At 36.1% G+C, this 16912-nt stretch overlaps 1 protein-coding gene across 1 annotated transcript in view; it reads right to left on the bottom strand.

The window, feature by feature from the left end:
* MORC1 (MORC family CW-type zinc finger 1) overlaps window positions 1–16912 on the bottom strand; it is a 243757-nt gene that overhangs the window by 45996 nt on the left and 180849 nt on the right. The window contains 4 exon segments of the mRNA XM_057544938.1: window positions 659–763; window positions 14218–14268; window positions 14464–14709; window positions 15694–15759. Of these exon segments, the coding sequence (XP_057400921.1) occupies window positions 659–763; window positions 14218–14268; window positions 14464–14709; window positions 15694–15759 (468 nt within the window).

Raw genomic sequence — 16912 nt, 5'->3', positions numbered from 1 at the left:
CAGATGAAGTGTTCCTCATATTCCTTGACTCGATTCTTCCTATACGCTAAGGGCTTTTATACTTGGTTCAGTGAGGGAAGGCAACTCTGCTGGGGTCTAGGGTACGGTAGTCCAGATATGTAGGTCTTTGAAATTGACTACCAAGTTAGAATCAGGGATATACAATCTACAGAAGTAAGTGGAAAGTATGTCCATATTTCTTGAAAAGACTTCTCTTAGCAGGACTTATGGCAGTGGCCTAATTTAAGTCAGATTAGAATTACACTTTCTGGTGAGAATCCACACTGTGAATTACAGAAAGGTTCAGATGCTTTGGATTTGGGCATGCAGGTTTTGAGATGAACTTCCAGTTTTATATATATACACACACATATACATTAACATAATATTAAAGCTTTCACACCCTGATAACTAAAATGAAAAGCATTATGGACTAGTGGTCAGGAGGTATAAGTCCCAGTTGTAGTTTTACTAGTTTCTGTAGCTTTGGGCAAGCAACAAACTTTCTGAGTCTTGTTTCTTCACCTAAAAACTAGGTTATTCAATTAAACGTTTCCGTTACTTGAGGCACTAATGTGAAATGTTTCTTGGATTCCTCTCATCTTTATGGATGTGAATAAATTTCAAGGTGTCATTTAGTCAGTAAAGTTTATCTCACCTGGATTATATCCAAATTGCTGTTGCTGGTTTCAACTTCAATCAGAGCCTTACATTCCTGCACAGAGTTTTGTCTCTGTTTCCTCTTCATTTCCCAGGAAGAGGCCTGTAGCAAGGTATTAACAAAACACATACAAGGATTAGTAGCAATCAATGGTACACATTAAACCACCTTCGCTCTTTCCTTCTTCAGCCTCTAGTAACTGCTGACTTCTGTAGGATAAACAGAGGAAACTCATTTTCTGATCTTTGCCTTCAAGAAGTATGACTTAGATATGCACATGTGAAGGCTAAATAATAGAAAACAACAACAGTATAATATTATAATGCAAGTTAAGTATGAAATGTGTGGTGTAGATTATGGTGCTCAACGGTGAATCAAAGGGCTTGTAGTATTTTGCAAAGAATCTGCATGAATTACTGTCTATATACTGAATATATAATGTCTCATATGGATATATACATTGTTCTTAAAATTTATGTAGATGTCGCTGGGGGAAATAAGATATATATTCATTTCAAAATATTTATGATGGTTTTCTTTTATTATTATTATTATTTTTTGTCATTTAAAGCTTCTGTTTCCTTATTTATTTTCTTTTTTTTTTTCACACACACACACACTGTATTTTATTTTTACAAGAGATAAATAGACTGACACCAAGCATTGTACATGGATGACCACAACAAAAGCAACAATGATTGCAATTACCAAACATGAAACACACTCATACTATGTCATAATATTGACATTCAGTCCAGTAATCCTCCACTGTAACAGCTCCTTTACTTTGCAGTGAAAATTGATTTGTATATTCTTTGCCTCTGAGTCCTTGTGGGATTTTTTTTTTTTTAAATTCAGACAGAAAGTCACAAAAATTATACTCATCCTCATCAGTTCACTCAGTCCCATGTAATTAATTTTTTTTTCATCTTGCTCTTTTGTTAGCACTTTTATGAGTTCATCAGTTTTTCATTAGAGTTCTGAAAATGCTTATTCATTCAGTTCAGCAGTACAGTCAGTTACCAGAAACCTGTACTTGTCAGAGTCTTTTCCATGAATTTCTTGAAGATGAAACCCTTTTATAGGAACATATTTGCAAAATCATCAGAGTACACCCAGAACTGTCTGTAAATGACAAAAGACTTAAAAATGACCACGGTTAAAGATTTGATGAAAGTTCATAATAATGCAGTTGACAAGAAAATTAGTTATTTCTGAGGTATACATTTTAAAGTAATAACTAGGATTATTACTCATAACATTATACCAGAACATATAAGATTTTTAGAAATTTCATGTAATGTCTGAAACATTTATATTAACATATTTCCATACATATTTCCATACAAATACAAATATAAGATTTTTAGAAATTTCATGTAATGTCTGAAACATTTATATTAACATATTTCCATACATATTTCCATACAAATACAAGATTTTTAGAAATTTCATGTAATGTCTGAAACATTTATATTAACATATTTCCATACAAATAACCCAATGAAAGTTTAGTAATAGTTGTTTTGTTTGTTTTTTTATACTGCAGGTTCTTATTAGGCATCAATTTTATACACATCAGTGTATACATGTCAATCCCAATCACCCAATTCAGCACACCACCATCCCCACCTCGCCGCAGTTTTCCCCCCTTGGTGTCCATATGTCCATTCTCTACATCTGTGTCTCAACTTCTGCCCTGTAAACTGGCTCATCTGTACCATTTTTCTAGGTTCCACATACATGCATTAATATACGATATTTGTTTTTCTCTTTCTGACTTACTTCACTCTGTATGACAGTCTCTAGATCCATCCACGTCTCAACAAATGACTCAATTTCGTTCCTTTTTATGGCTGAGTAATATTCCATTGTATATATGTACCACATCTTCTTTATCCATTCGTCTGTTGATGGGCATTTAGGTTGCTTCCATGACCTGGCTATTGTAAATAGTGCTGCAATGAACATTTGGGTGCATGTGTCTTTTTGAATTACGGTTTTCTCTGGGTATATGCCCAGCAGTGGGATTGCTGGGTCATATGGTAATTCTATTTTTAGTTTTTTAAGGAACCTCCATATTGTTCTCCATAGTGGCTGTATCAATTTACATTCCCACCAACAGTGCAAGAGGGTTCCCTTTTCTCCACACCCTCTCCAGCATTTGTTGTTTGTAGATTTTCTGATGATGCCCATTCTAACAGGAGTGAGGTGATACCTCATTGTAGTTTTGATTTGCATTTCTCTAATAATTAGTGATGTTGAGCATCTTTTCATGTGCTTCGTGGCCATCTGTATGTCTTCTTTGGAGAAATGTCTATTTAGGTCTTCTGCCCATTTTTGGATTGGGGTGTTTGTTTCTTTGATATTGAGCTGAATGAGCTGTTTATATATTTTGGAGATTAATCCTTTGTCCATTGATTCATTTGCAAATATTTTCTCCCATTCTGAGGGTTGTCTTTTCGTCTTGTTTATGGTTTCCTTTGCTGTGCAAAAGCTTTGAAGTTTCATTAGGTCCCACTTGTTTATTTTTGTTTTTATTTCCATTACTCTAGGAGGTGGATCAAAAAAGATCTTGCTGTGATTTATGTCAAAGAGTGTTCTTCCTATGTTTTCCTCTAAGAGTTTTATAGTGTCCAGTCTTATATTTAGGTCTCTAATCCATTTTGAGTTTATTTTTGTGTATGGTGTTAGGGAGTATTCTAATTTCATTCTTTTACATGTAGCTGTCCAGTTTTCCCAGCACCACTTACTGAAGAGACTGTCTTTTCTCCATTGTATATCTTTGCCTCCTTTGTCATAGATCAGTTGACCATAGGTGCGTGGGTTAATCTCTGGGCTTTCTATCTTGTTCCATTGATCTATGTTTCTGTTTTTGTGCCAGTACCATATTGTCTTGATGACTGTAGCTTTGTAGTATAGTCTGAAGTCAGGGAGTCTGATTCCTCCAGCTCCATTTTTTTGCCTCAAGACTGCTTTGGCTATTCGGGGTCTTTTGTGTCTCCATACAAATTTTAAGATGATTTGTTCTAGCTCCGTAAAAAATGCCATTGGTAATTTGATAGGGATTGCATTGAATCTGTCGATTGCTTTGGGTAGTATACTCATTTTCACAATGTTGATTCTTCCAATCCAAGAACATGGTATATCTCTCCATCTGTTGGTATCATCTTTAATTTCTTTCATCAGTGTCTTATAGTTTTCTGCATACAGGTCTTTTGTCTCCCTAGGTAGGTTTATTCCTAGGTATTTTATTCTTTTTGTTGCAATGGTAAATGGGAGTGTTTCCATAATTTCTCTTTCAGATTTTTCATCATTAGTGTATAGGAATGCAAGAGATTTCTGTGCATTAATTTTGTAACCTGCAACTTTACCATATTCATTAATTAGCTCTAGCAGTTTTCTGGTGGCAGTTTTAGGATTCTCTATGTATAGTATCATGTCATCCGCAAACAGTGACAGTTTTACTTCTTCTTTTCCAATTTGTATTCCTTTTATTTCTTTTTCTTCTCTGATTGCCGTGGCTAGGACTTCCAGAACTATGTTGAATAAAAGTGGTGAGAGTGGACATCCTTGTCTCGTTCCTGATCTTAGAGGAAATGCTTTCAGTTTTTCACCATTGAGAATGATGTTTGCTGTGGGTTTGTCATATATGGCCTTTATTATGTTGAGGTAGGTTCCCTCTATGCCCACTTTCTGGAGAGTTTTTATCAGAAATGGGTGTTGAATTTTGTCAAAAGCTTTTTCTGCATCTATTGAGATGATCATATGGTTTTTATTCTTCAATTTGTTAATATGGTGTATCACATTGATTGATTTGCGTATATTGAAGAATCCTTGCATCCCTGGGATAAATCCCACTTGATCGTGGTGTATGATCCTTTTAATGTGTTGTTGGATTCTGTTTGCTAGTATTTTGTTGAGGATTTTTGCATCTATATTCATCAGTGATATTGGTCTGTAATTTTCTTTTTTTGTAGTGTCTTTGTCTGGTTTTGGTATCAGGGTGATGGTGGCCTCATAGAATGAGTTTGGGAGAGTTCCTTCCTCTGCAATTTTTTGGAAGAGTTTGAGAAGGATGGTTGTTAGCTCTTCTCTAAATGTTTGATAGAATTCACCTGTGAAGCCATCTGGTCCTGGACTTTTGTTTGTTGGAAGATTTTTAATCCCAGTTTCAATTTCATTACTTGTGATTGGTCTGTTCATAGTTTCTGTTTCTTCCTGATTCAGTCTTGGAAGGTTATACCTTTCTAAGAATTTGTCCATTTCTTCCAGGTTGTCCATGTTATTGGCATAAAGTTGCTTGTAGTAGTCTCTTAGGATGCTTTGTATTTCTGCGGTGTCTGTTGTAACTTCTCCTTTTTCATTTCTGATTTTATTGATTTGAGTCCTCTCCCTCTTTTTCTTGATGAGTCTGGCTAATGGCTTATCAATTTTGTTTATCTTCTCAAAGAACCAACTTTTAGTTTTATTGATCTTTGCTATTGTTTTCTTTGTTTCTATTTCATTTATTTCTGCTCTGATCTTTATGATTTCTTTCCTTCTGCTAACTTTGGGTTTTGTTTGTTCTTCTTTCTCTAGTTTCTTTAGGTGTAAGGTTAGATTGTTTACTTGAGATTTTTCTTATTTCTTTAGGTAGGCTTGTATAGCTATAAACTTCCCTCTTAGAACCGCTTTTGCTGCATCCCATAGGTTTTGGGTCGTCGTGTTTTCATTGTCATTTGTCTCTAGGTATTTTTTTATTTCCTGTTTGATTTCTTCAGTGATCTCTTGGTTATTTAGTAACGTATTGTTTAGCCTCCATGTGTTTGTCTTTTTTACGTTTTTTTCCCTGTAATTCATTTCTAATCTCATAGCGTTGTGGTCAGAAAAGATGCTTGATATGATTTCAATTTTCTTAAATTTACTGAGGCTTGATTTGTGACCCAAGATGTTATCTATCCTGGAGAGTGTTCCGTGCGCACTTGAGAAGAACGTGTAATCTGCCGTTTTTGGATGGAATGTCCTATATATATCAATTAAATCTGTCTGGTCTATTGTGTCATTTAAAGCTTCTGTTTCCTTATTTATTTTCATTTTGGATGATCTGTCCATTGGTGTAAGTGAGGTGTTAAAGTCCCCCACTATTATTGTGTTACTGTCGATTTCCTCTTTTAGAGCTGTTAGCAGTTGCCTTATGTATTGAGGTGCTCCTATGTTGGGTGCATATATATTTATAATTGTTATATCTTCTTCTTGGATTGATCCCTGGATCATTATGTAGTGTCCTTCCTTGTCTCTTGTAACATTCTTTATTTTAAAGTCTATTTTATCTGATATGAGTATAGCTACTCCAGCTTTCTTTTGATTTCCATTTGCATGGAATATCTTTTTCCATCCCCTCACTTTCAGTCTGTATGTGTCCCTAGGTCTGAAGTGGGTCTCTTGTAGACAGCATATATATGGGTCCTGTTTTTGTATCCATTCAGCCAGTCTATGTCTTTTGGTTGGGGCATTTAATCCATTCACGTTTAAGGTAATTATCGATATGTATGTTCCTATGACCATTTTCTTAATTGTTTTGGGTTTGTTTTTGTAGGTCCTTTTCTTCTCTTGTGTTTCCCACTTAGAGAAGTTCCTTTAGCATTTGTTGTAGAGCTGGTTTGGTGGTGCTGAATTCTCTTAGCTTTTGCTTGTCTGTAAAGCTTTTGATTTCTCCGTCAAATCTAAATGAGATCCTTGCTGGGTAGAGTAATCTTGGTTGTAGGTTCTTCCCTTTCATCACTTTAAGTATATCATGCCACTCCCTTCTGGCTTGCAGAGTTTCTGCTGAGAAATCAGCTGTTAACCTTATGGGAGTTCCCTTGTATGTTACTTGTCGTTTTTCCCTTGCTGCTTTCAGTAATTTTTCTTTGTCTTTAATTTTTGCCACTTTGATTACTATGTGTCTCGGCGTGTTTCTCCTTGGGTTTATTCTGTATGGGACTCTCTGTGCTTCCTGGACTTGGGTGGCTATTTCCTTTCCCATGTTAGGGAAGTTTTCGACTATAATCTCTTCAAATATTTTCTCGGGTCCTTTCTCTCTCTCTTCTCCTTCTGGGACCCCTATAATGCGAATGTTGTTGCGTTTAATGTTGTCCCAGAGGTCTCTTAGGCTGTCTTCATTTCTTTTCATTTTTTTTTCTTTAGTCTGTTCCGCAGCAGTGAATTCCACCATTCTGTCTTCCAGGTCACTTATCCGTTCTTCTGCCTCAGTTATTCTGCTATTGATTCCTTCTAGTGTAGTTTTCATTTCAGTTATTGTATTGGTCATCTCTGTTTGTTTGTTCTTTAATTCTTCTAGGTCTTTGTTAATCATTTCTTGCATCTTCTCAATCTTTGCCTCCATTCTTATTCCGAGGTCCTGGATCATCTTCACTATCATTATTCTGAATTCTTTTTCTGGAAGGTTGCCTATCTCCACTTCATTTAATTGTTTTTCTGGGGTTTTTTCTTGTTCCTTCATCTGGTACATAGCCCTCTGCCTTTTCATCTTCTCTGTCTTTCTGTAACTGTGGTTTTTGGTCCACAGGCTGCAGGATTGTAGTTTTTCTTGCTTCTGCTGTCTGCCCTCTGGTGGTTGAGGCTATCTAAGAGGCTTGATGGGAGGCTCTGGTGGTGGGTAGAGCTGACTGTTGCTGTGGCGGTCTCTTTTATTATTTTTTTAAATAAATTTATTTACTTTATTTATTTATTTTTGACCGCGTTGGGTCTTCGTTGCTGTGCGCAGGCTTTCTCTAGTTGCAGTGAGCAGGGGCTACTCTTCATTGCAGTGTGTGGGCTTCTCATTGCAGTGGCTTCTCTTGTTGCAGAGCACAGGCTCTAGGCACATGGGCTTCAGTAGTTGTGGCACACAGGCTCAGTAGTTGTGGCTCACAGGCTCTAGAGCACAGGCTCATTAGTTGTGCGCATGGGCTTCATTGCTCCACAGCATGTGGGATCTTCCTGGACCAGGGCTTGAACCCGTGTCCCCTGCATTGGCAGGCAGATTCTTAACAACTGTGCCACCAGGGAAGTCCCTATTATATTGTGCTTAATAAGTAGATACTGAATATGCCTAGTATCATGTGAGATGTCTCCAGTCATTTAAAAAAATTTTTTTTGACAGTTTCAACGTACATTTTATAAAATATCGGCTATATTCCCAGTATTGTACAATATATCCTTGTAGCTTATTTTTATACATAGTGGTTTGTACCTCTTAATTCCCTACACCTATATTGCCCCCCTTTCCCTTTCCCCACTGATAACCACTAGCTTGTTCTCTATATCTGTGAGTCTGCTTCTTTTTTGTTATATTCACTAGTTTGTTGTATTGTTTGATTCCACATATAAGTGATATCATACAGTATTTGTCTTTCTCTGTCTGCCTTATTTCACTTAGCATAATGCCCTCAAAGTCCATCCATGTTGCTGCAAATGGCAAAATTTCATTCTTTTTTATGGCGGATTAGCATTCCACTGTATATATATGAACCACCTCCTCTTTAGCCATTCATCTGTTGATGGACACTTAGGTTGCTTCCATATCTTGGCAATTGTAAATAACGCTGCTATGAACATTGGAGTGCTTGTATCTTTTCAAATTAGTGTTTTTGTTTTTTTCGAATATATATCCAGGAGTAGAACTGCTGGGTCATGGGGTAGTTCTATTTTTAGTTTTTTGAGAAACCTCCATACTGTTTTCCACAGTGAATGCACCAATTTACATTCCCACCAACAGTGTACAAGCATTCCCTTTTCCCACCAACATTTGTTATTTGTGGTTTTTTTGATGACAGCCATTCTGACAGGTGTAAGGTGATATCTCATTATGGTTTTGATTTGCATTTCCCTAATGATTAGTGATATTGAGCATCTTTTCATGTACTTGTTGGCTTTCTGTATGTCTACCGTGGAGAAATGTATACAGTAGTTAGATCTTCTGCCCATTTTGTGACTGGGTTGTTTGTTTTTTTGATATTGAGCTGTATAAGCTGTTTTTATATTTTGGAGATTAATCCCTTGTTGGTTGCATCATTTGCAAATATTTTCTCCCATTCTGTAGGTTGTCCTTTCATTTTGTTTACTGTTTCCTTTGCTGTGCAAAAGCTTTTAAGTTTAATTAGGTTCCATTTATTTATTTTTGCTTTTGTTTCCATTACTATAGGGGACAGATCCAAAAAAATATTGCTGTGATTTATGTCAAAGAGTGTTCTGCCTATGTTTTCCTCTAGGATTTTTATAGTATCCGGTCTTACATTTAGGTCTTTAATCATTTTGAGTTTATTTTATTATCAATTACAAGGAAAAAACTGCAAAAAACAGAAAAACGCGGAGGCTAAACAATATGCTACTAAACGGCTAGTGGATCACTGAAGAAATCAAAGAGGAAATCAAAAAATACCTAGAGATAAATGAAAACAAAAACACAATGATCCAAAACCTATGGGACACAGAAAAAGCAGCTCTAGGAGGGAAGTTTATAGCAATACAAGCTTACCTTGGGAAACAAGAGAAATCTCAAATAACCTGACTTTCCACCTAAGGGAATTAGAGAAAGAAGAACAAATCAACCCAAGTTTAATAGAAGAAAAGAAATCATAAAGATCAGAGCAGAAATAAATGAAATAGAGACTAAAAAAAAAAAAAAAAAATAGAGAAGATAAATGAAACTAAAAGCTGGTTCTTTGAAAATATAAACAAAATTGATAAACCTTTAGCCAGACTCATCAAGAAAAAAAGGGAGAGGGCCCAAACCAAAAAAATCCGAAATGAAAAAGGAGAAATTAAATGGACACCACAGAAATACAAAGGACTATAAGAGACTACTACGAACGACTATATACCATTAAAATGAACAACCTAGAAAAAATGGACGAGTTCTTAGAAAGGTACAATCTCCCAAGACTGAACCAGGAAGAAATAGAAAATATGAACAGACCAATTACCAGTACTGAAATTGAATCAGTAATTTAAAAAAATCCCAGCAAACAAAAGTCCAGGAACAGATGGCTTCACAGGTGAATTCTATCGAACATTTAAAGAAGAGTTAACACCTATCTTTCGAAACTATTCCAAAAAATTACAGAGGAAGGAACACTTCCAAGCTCATTCTATGAGGTCAGCATCACCCTGACACCAAAACCAAACATGTCACAAAACAAGAAAATTACAGTTCCATATCGCTGATGAACATAAATGCAAAAATCCTCAACAAAATACTAGCAAACTGAATCCAACAATAAATTAAAGGGATCATACACCATGATCAACTGGGGTTTATCCCAGGGATGCAAGAATTTTCAATATCTGCAAATCAATCAACGTGATACACCCCACATTAACAAATTGAAAACTAAAAACCATATGATCATCTCAATAGACGCAGGAAAAGCTTTGGATAAAATTCAACATCCATTTATGATAAAAAAACTCTCCAGAAAGTGGACATAGAGGGAACATACGTCAACATAATAAAGGCCATATATGACAGACCCACAGGTAACATCCTACTCAATGGTGAAAACCTGAAAGCATTTCCTCTTAGATCAGGAACAAGACAAGGGTGCCCACTCTCACCATTTTTATTCAACATAGTTTTGGAAGTCCTAGCCACAGCAATCAGAGAAGAAAAAGAAATAAAAGGAATCCAAATTGGAAAGGAAGAAGTAAAACTCACTGTTTGCAGATGGCATGATACTATATATAGAAAATCCTAAAGACACCACCAGAAAACGACTAGAGCTCATCAATAAATTTGGTAAAGTTGCAGGATACAAAATTAATATACAGTAATCTGCTGCATTTCTATACACTAACAATGAAATATCAAAAAGAGAAATTAAGGAAACAATCCAACTTACTGTCACATCAAAAAGAATAAAATACCTAGGAATAAACATACCTAAGGAGGCAAAAGGCCTGTACTCTGGAAACTATTAGACACTGATGAAAGAAATTGAAGATGCCGCAAACAAATGGAAATCTATATCATGTTCATGGATTGGAAGAATCAACACTGTTAAAATGACCCTACTACCCAAGGCAATCTACAGATTCAATGCATTCCCTATCAAATTACCAATGGCATTTTCACAGAACTGGAACAAAAAATGTTTTAATTTGTATGGAAACACAAAAGACCCCAAATAGCCAAAACAATCTTGAGAAAGAACAAAGAGGCTAGAGGAATCATGCTCCCTGACTCCAGACTGTACTACAAAGCTACAGTAATCAAAACAGTATGGTACTGGCACAAAAACAGACACATAGATCAATGCAACAGGATAGAAAGCCCAGAAATAAACCCACGCATTTATGGTCAATTACCGACACAGGAAGCAAGAATATACAATAGAGAAAAGACAGTCTCTTCAATGAGTGGTGCTGGGAAAACTGGACAGCTACATGTAAAGGAATTAAATTAGAACACTCTCTAAAAACATATACAAAAATAAACTCAAATGGATTAAAGACCTAAATGCAGTCACTTTTTGATACTGAAAAGTGTTTCTTCATACTTGAAAAGGTGAGAAACCACTGGAATGAAAAATTTATGATACAGGGAAAGGTCTCCTTTGATTGGAATGGCTAGAGGTAGACCCAACTTCTTGAGGGCAAAAACTGTCTTATTTATCTCTGAGTCCACAGCACCCAGCCCAGAGTAAATGCTTAATAAATGTTTGTTGAGTGAAATGAATTAATCAAGGAAACTGAGGGAAAATTCAAAGGAATTAAAAGTTGCAGATGTAGGAAACAAATATATTATTTTTATTGGGAGCCCCATATTCAGGAAATGGTGGTGGTGGGGGGAGGTTAGGATAAAAAAAGTGGAATCTTCTGAGAAATTCAAGTATGTGATAAAACAATTCTCTAGGAAGACCAATTAATTACCTGTATTAAGAGAGCTGAATTGTGGTATATATAAGGTAAAACACTGGCTAATTCCAGAGCCATTTTTATCAAGCTTTTGGAACACATGATAAGATTTAGTTGGAGTGTTTAGCCTGTCTTCCTGATTCCATCTACTTAGGTTAATATCAAAATTAATCACACTTCCTGTACTTCCTCTGTCTGGAAGTGGTAATGCCTATTGTTGTGTTAACTGGATAGGAGATTAGAATGTACTGCAAATAATCCTCAGGTAATCAAAAGCCTTTTGAATTGCAGTTTAAACCTGACTAAATTCATTTTTCAAGTGCTCATCAAAAATTTCACAGTCTCCTGATCTATCCACCTCACTTCCAGATTTTCTTAGTATAGATTATCTTCTGAGGTAAACTTATCTTCCCAAGAGTTGACATACAACATGTCTTCATTTCTTTACTTTCCACTTGCTAATCAATCCATTCTAATCTGGTTTCTATTCTCTCTAGTCCAGCAACAATAACATTCTTCCTGTGATCATCCCTATTACCACTAAGTCATTAAGTCAATGGACTTTTTAGGCCTTTGCCTGGTTGAGTTAGCCTCTCAACAGAATTCAGCTTCTCTGACCATCTACACACAATATCTCACCAAACGGGTCAGTGCTCCCTCCTCAAGGCAAACACATAAGGAACAAAGTATCCACTCCTCTTCACTCCACGTGATCAACCTCACCCACACCGTTATTTCCCCACAGGGCCATTGCAATAGCCTTTTAACTGCTCTGCCCACATTCACTCTGCTCTCTACTAATCCATCTTTCATACTCAACCAAAGCAATCTTTTCTAAAGGAAAATATGATCACACCACTTCCCTGCTTAAAACCCTTCAGTGGTTTCCCATTGCTTTCAGGATAAATACAAAAATACAAAACCACTTATCAAAGCCTATAGGCCTGCATGATTCTGATCACTCCCCGCCCATCTCACACCACAGCCCCCTTTTCCCTCTCTGCCCCACTATAGCTTAGTTGTCTTCTTAAGTTACTTTGTATTCCATGTTCCCTCATTAGCAAATGATGTTTGCATTGATTGGAAATGCTCTTCCTCTCCTCTTACCCACTTAGCTGGAATTCAATCCTAAAAGTTCGCTTTTTCAAGGAATACTTCTCTGTCCTACCAGAGTCAAATCTCCTATTACAAGGACTCATGCTACTATGTCATAAAAATTACCACAGTAGCAGTTCACATTTGTCTGTATAATCATTGGATTGTCTGTCTCCATTACTAGACTCTAAGTTCAGTGGGGGCTTGGGACCATATGTGATTTTGCTCATAGTTGAATCCCCTGTAGCTGGCTGGCATACTGAATGGCACATAATAGATGATTTTATATATATACATATATATATTCACATATACGTATGTGAATCTCCATATTTAAAGTCTAAAATGTGTTATTCTAACACCTGGGCTCACTTCAACTTTGCAGTCACTTGTACATTGTTTTTGGAGCATGCAATCCACCCATAAAATAAGCCTACAAATCCCAAATCTTGAAATTCCACAGTTAATGAATGGAAATCAGGGGTTAAAGGAGATATAACTATAAAGTAATAGCAACTACTTTTTATACTATAAGCATGAAGTTTTTTAGAAATAGCAAAAGTTGAGTATCTGCTGAACAGATGAATTTTTACATTCAACTATGATACATAATTCAAAGTAAACTTCTGAAGATTGTAGGCAGATTCAGCTTAGCTTCTTCTATAGTCTCAAGAAAAGACTTAGGGCCAAAGTTTCAAAATTATAGGGAACTGGATTTCAAATATTTTAAGAGAATGAGCTACCCAAAAGTGAAATGAGGAAGGCTGCCTTAGGAGGTAATGAGTCTCCATCACTAAAGATTTTCAAGAATCCATACCATTTTCCAAAGATATTACAAAGATATCTCACAAATGTGTGAGATATTTCTGTAATGTAACTATTATTCAGAATAGTTTCTTCTGAAAGAACCATGCCTGAAATCTTGTCTCCCACAATGCTTAACACAGTATCTTACACAGGGCTCAGTGGATATTTGCTAATCAAATTAGTTTCTTGCTTTCAGAACCTATGGTAACTCATTTGAATATTTTCCATGTGCCCCACATTCACCCTTTAAGGGTGAATTTAATTTTTGGAAGCAGTAAAAAGACATTAGAAGTCAAATTTGATTAAGAAGGCAGATAAACTAGGCAATAAATTTTGGCTTATAAAAGATTTTTTAAAATGTAGTGAGATAATATCTGTAGTCATTTAATACTGAATCTGGCACAGGGTAAATGCCCACTCAGTTGTAAGTGTTGTTACTGCTATATACTGAATCTGAGGGCAGATTCTCAAAGAGGAATTAAATAAGCGTAACCTTGTAAGAATAAAAGTGTAATGATTCCTTTTAAAAGAAACAAACTTACTTAGACACATGGAAATTCTAGGGTGGTACATTCATTAAAATCAAGCTCAGCACTTAGTTATATTATCAACCTCACATCTCATTTTTCCAGAACTCTGACTACAGGGAAAACTACTTATGTAAAATTTGGCTAAGCATTTTTGCTATAAAGCATTGAATGCAAAATCCTCAAGATTACAGGCTTATCCTATATGAATATTTCTCTCTTAAATACAGATTAAAATTTTTATCCCACAGAGGTGTCCTTTAGGAGTCCTTCAGTGCTGATATTAGCAACCTGACTTTTGCTCCAAAAGAGAGAATATAGGAAAAAAAAAAATAGAAATTGGGACCTTGTCCAGGAAACTCAGATTACAATGTGTATGCTATAATTAGAGTGCTTTAAAAATGTGAAAATGAAGCAAAACCTTTACAGAATGCTATTTCTGGAAAAGTGAAATACTATACATTTTGTGAATAAGAAAAGGAAAAAAAAAACCACCTGGGATCTCTCAGCTAGTTTGACATTTTCCAGCAGGGCGGCTGGATGTCTCCACTGTTGAGGTTTCACTTTCTTCTGCATAGGCTTCTTCGTAATTTTAGTCTCTGAAACATACTCTGAATCGGAATCCGCCTCTCCTGTGTTACTTTTCCAGCCTCTATGGTTGACAGAAAGCTCAAAGGATGAAAGAGACTCATGCTTCAAGTCATCACCGGAAGGTCTGATTCTCTGAATTTTCGTATTTCCCTTAAATAACAAAGAACATGCTTTTAATTTTTGGTAGCTGGCTTATTTATAATTAATTACCATTTCCCTTATAATCTTATGACATTAGATGATATTTATTTCTAATAAAAATTTTAAAAATCAGAAGCTTAGCATTTTGGGAAATGTATGTTGCAAATACGTTGGCAAATGTATACAGCTGTAATGGCTCATTCAGAATTTGATTTAGCAGAGCTGGGCTGAGTCAAGAAACTTTCTGATTTTAAGGATGCAAAAGACCCCAAATTGAGAATACACTGTGCTTCCTAACTTCCTCCCCAGCAAAGACTTTCTTGCTTTTGGATCCCTGGTGCACATAGGTCAGTAATCTATTCATCTAAAGTTTGGCTGGGGTTTATCAATTCCACCATTTGCCTGTTAAGAAATGTGAAGAAACAAAATTATAAAGAGTTTTCCATAATTTTTTGTGTGTGATTGGTATAACTCTAAAGGTTCGAAAAATTTTTAATTTTAGATAATAGCAGACATTTGAGGAATATAATATGACGTTTAGCAGAAACCAGAAACAATGTAGGAATTACATACACAACATATTTCTAGGCAAATATATATCCACAGACAAACACACACTCTCTCTGATTTTAAATGTATAATTTTATATAATACACAAATATATATATTTCTATGAAATATATCTTGAAATATATTGGAAAGAATATATTGGAAAGATACAATTATAAATACATTAAAATATTTAAAATGGTCAATGTCTCCAGGCAGTAAAACAATGGGTGATTTAAATTTTCTTATTTATATTTTATTTTCTGAGTTTTTCCTAATAAACATGTATTAGTCTAATAAGAAAAAAATGATGACAGTGAAAAAATATGTAACAGTGCTTCACTTTCTGAACCTATTAAACCATGATGACATTTGGCCCTTGATAAGTCTTATCCTTCATATGGGAAATGTTACAAATGGCTCAATCCCACTTTAATTACTCACCTTAGGTGCTGAAGTTTGGCAGGTGGTAGTGAACTCAGTGATCCTACTTGTTGGTATAAACTGAGGCTATTATGGAAAAAAATCATTAGACAAATGTAAGTAAAAATAACTTTCAATTGACATATTAAAATGATTCAATATTCTTCATTTCTTAAAGAAGTGCCAAGATCACATACTCTCACCAGTCATTATTAAGGAGTCCCTTTCAGTTTAGTCATAGAGCAATGATGTCTGACTGGTAGCAACTGGACAGTACAAGACAATCCAATGAAGTATTATAGACCAAATGTCTTATAAGCAATACAAGGGGCCACCGTATTAAACACTGTCTCCACAGCCCTCATCTCCCCTCTCTGGAGACACTTTGTCTCCACTTGTAGGTCCCAGCATCTGGAATAAATCTTGACCTTCAGCAACAGCTCTGTATAGTTCAGAGCTCTGGGCTTGAGCTTCAAGGGACTTTTGAGGATAGACTGGTCTTAACTGTGTCCCTAATAACTGAGATGCTGCCTTACCCTCAGCAACCAACTCCTGCCTTGTACTCAGAGGCATAAGTAGAGAGAGAAAGTATTTGTTTTTCCTGAAAAAGAAGCACCTTCTAAGCTAATATTTTGATGTGATAATTGTTATACTAAAATGATGAGATGGTAATGAAATATTCAAAGAGAAGATAAAGAGTAATGTGGGCCCTGCACCCCAGACCCAGGGTCACTCCCCTTGGAATGAGACCCCGGTTAGGGGATCTGCTTGCACCTCCTTTTTGGTGCACTCACTTTCTTTCACTGTGTCACAGACACCATCGTGGTATCCAGCTCAGTGTCCAGACTCTCTAGGACAGAAAGTTTACCTTGCTCTTGTTAAGTACCCTAACATCCAAACTGGAGTCCTGACTCCAGTTTGGGTTGGATGTTAAGGGTTGGAGCTGCTGAAAATTTTTCCAATGTGAATGGCCTGCATAGATGTTGAAATAGGGCCTTTTCCTCTGTCCTGAGATCCAAATGCCCCTTGGTGGCATCTTATAAGTTGCGGGTACCTTTAAGGAAACCCTTCCAAACCAGAATTATTTCACCTATGTACCTGTACCCACCCCCCAACCTGTACTTCCTCGTGCAGTCCCTCTTTTGACTAGTAACATCACCAAATACCCAGACATTCAAGCTAGGCTGTCCTGGGCTAATAATCACTCTCAGTCCACAGGTTTGCACTAGCCTCAAGTCAC

Source organism: Balaenoptera acutorostrata, chromosome 4 (genome assembly GCF_949987535.1).
Source record: "Balaenoptera acutorostrata chromosome 4, mBalAcu1.1, whole genome shotgun sequence".
Classification (NCBI taxonomy): domain Eukaryota; kingdom Metazoa; phylum Chordata; class Mammalia; order Artiodactyla; family Balaenopteridae; genus Balaenoptera; species Balaenoptera acutorostrata.
This window is presented reverse-complemented; position numbering and strand designations above follow the sequence as displayed.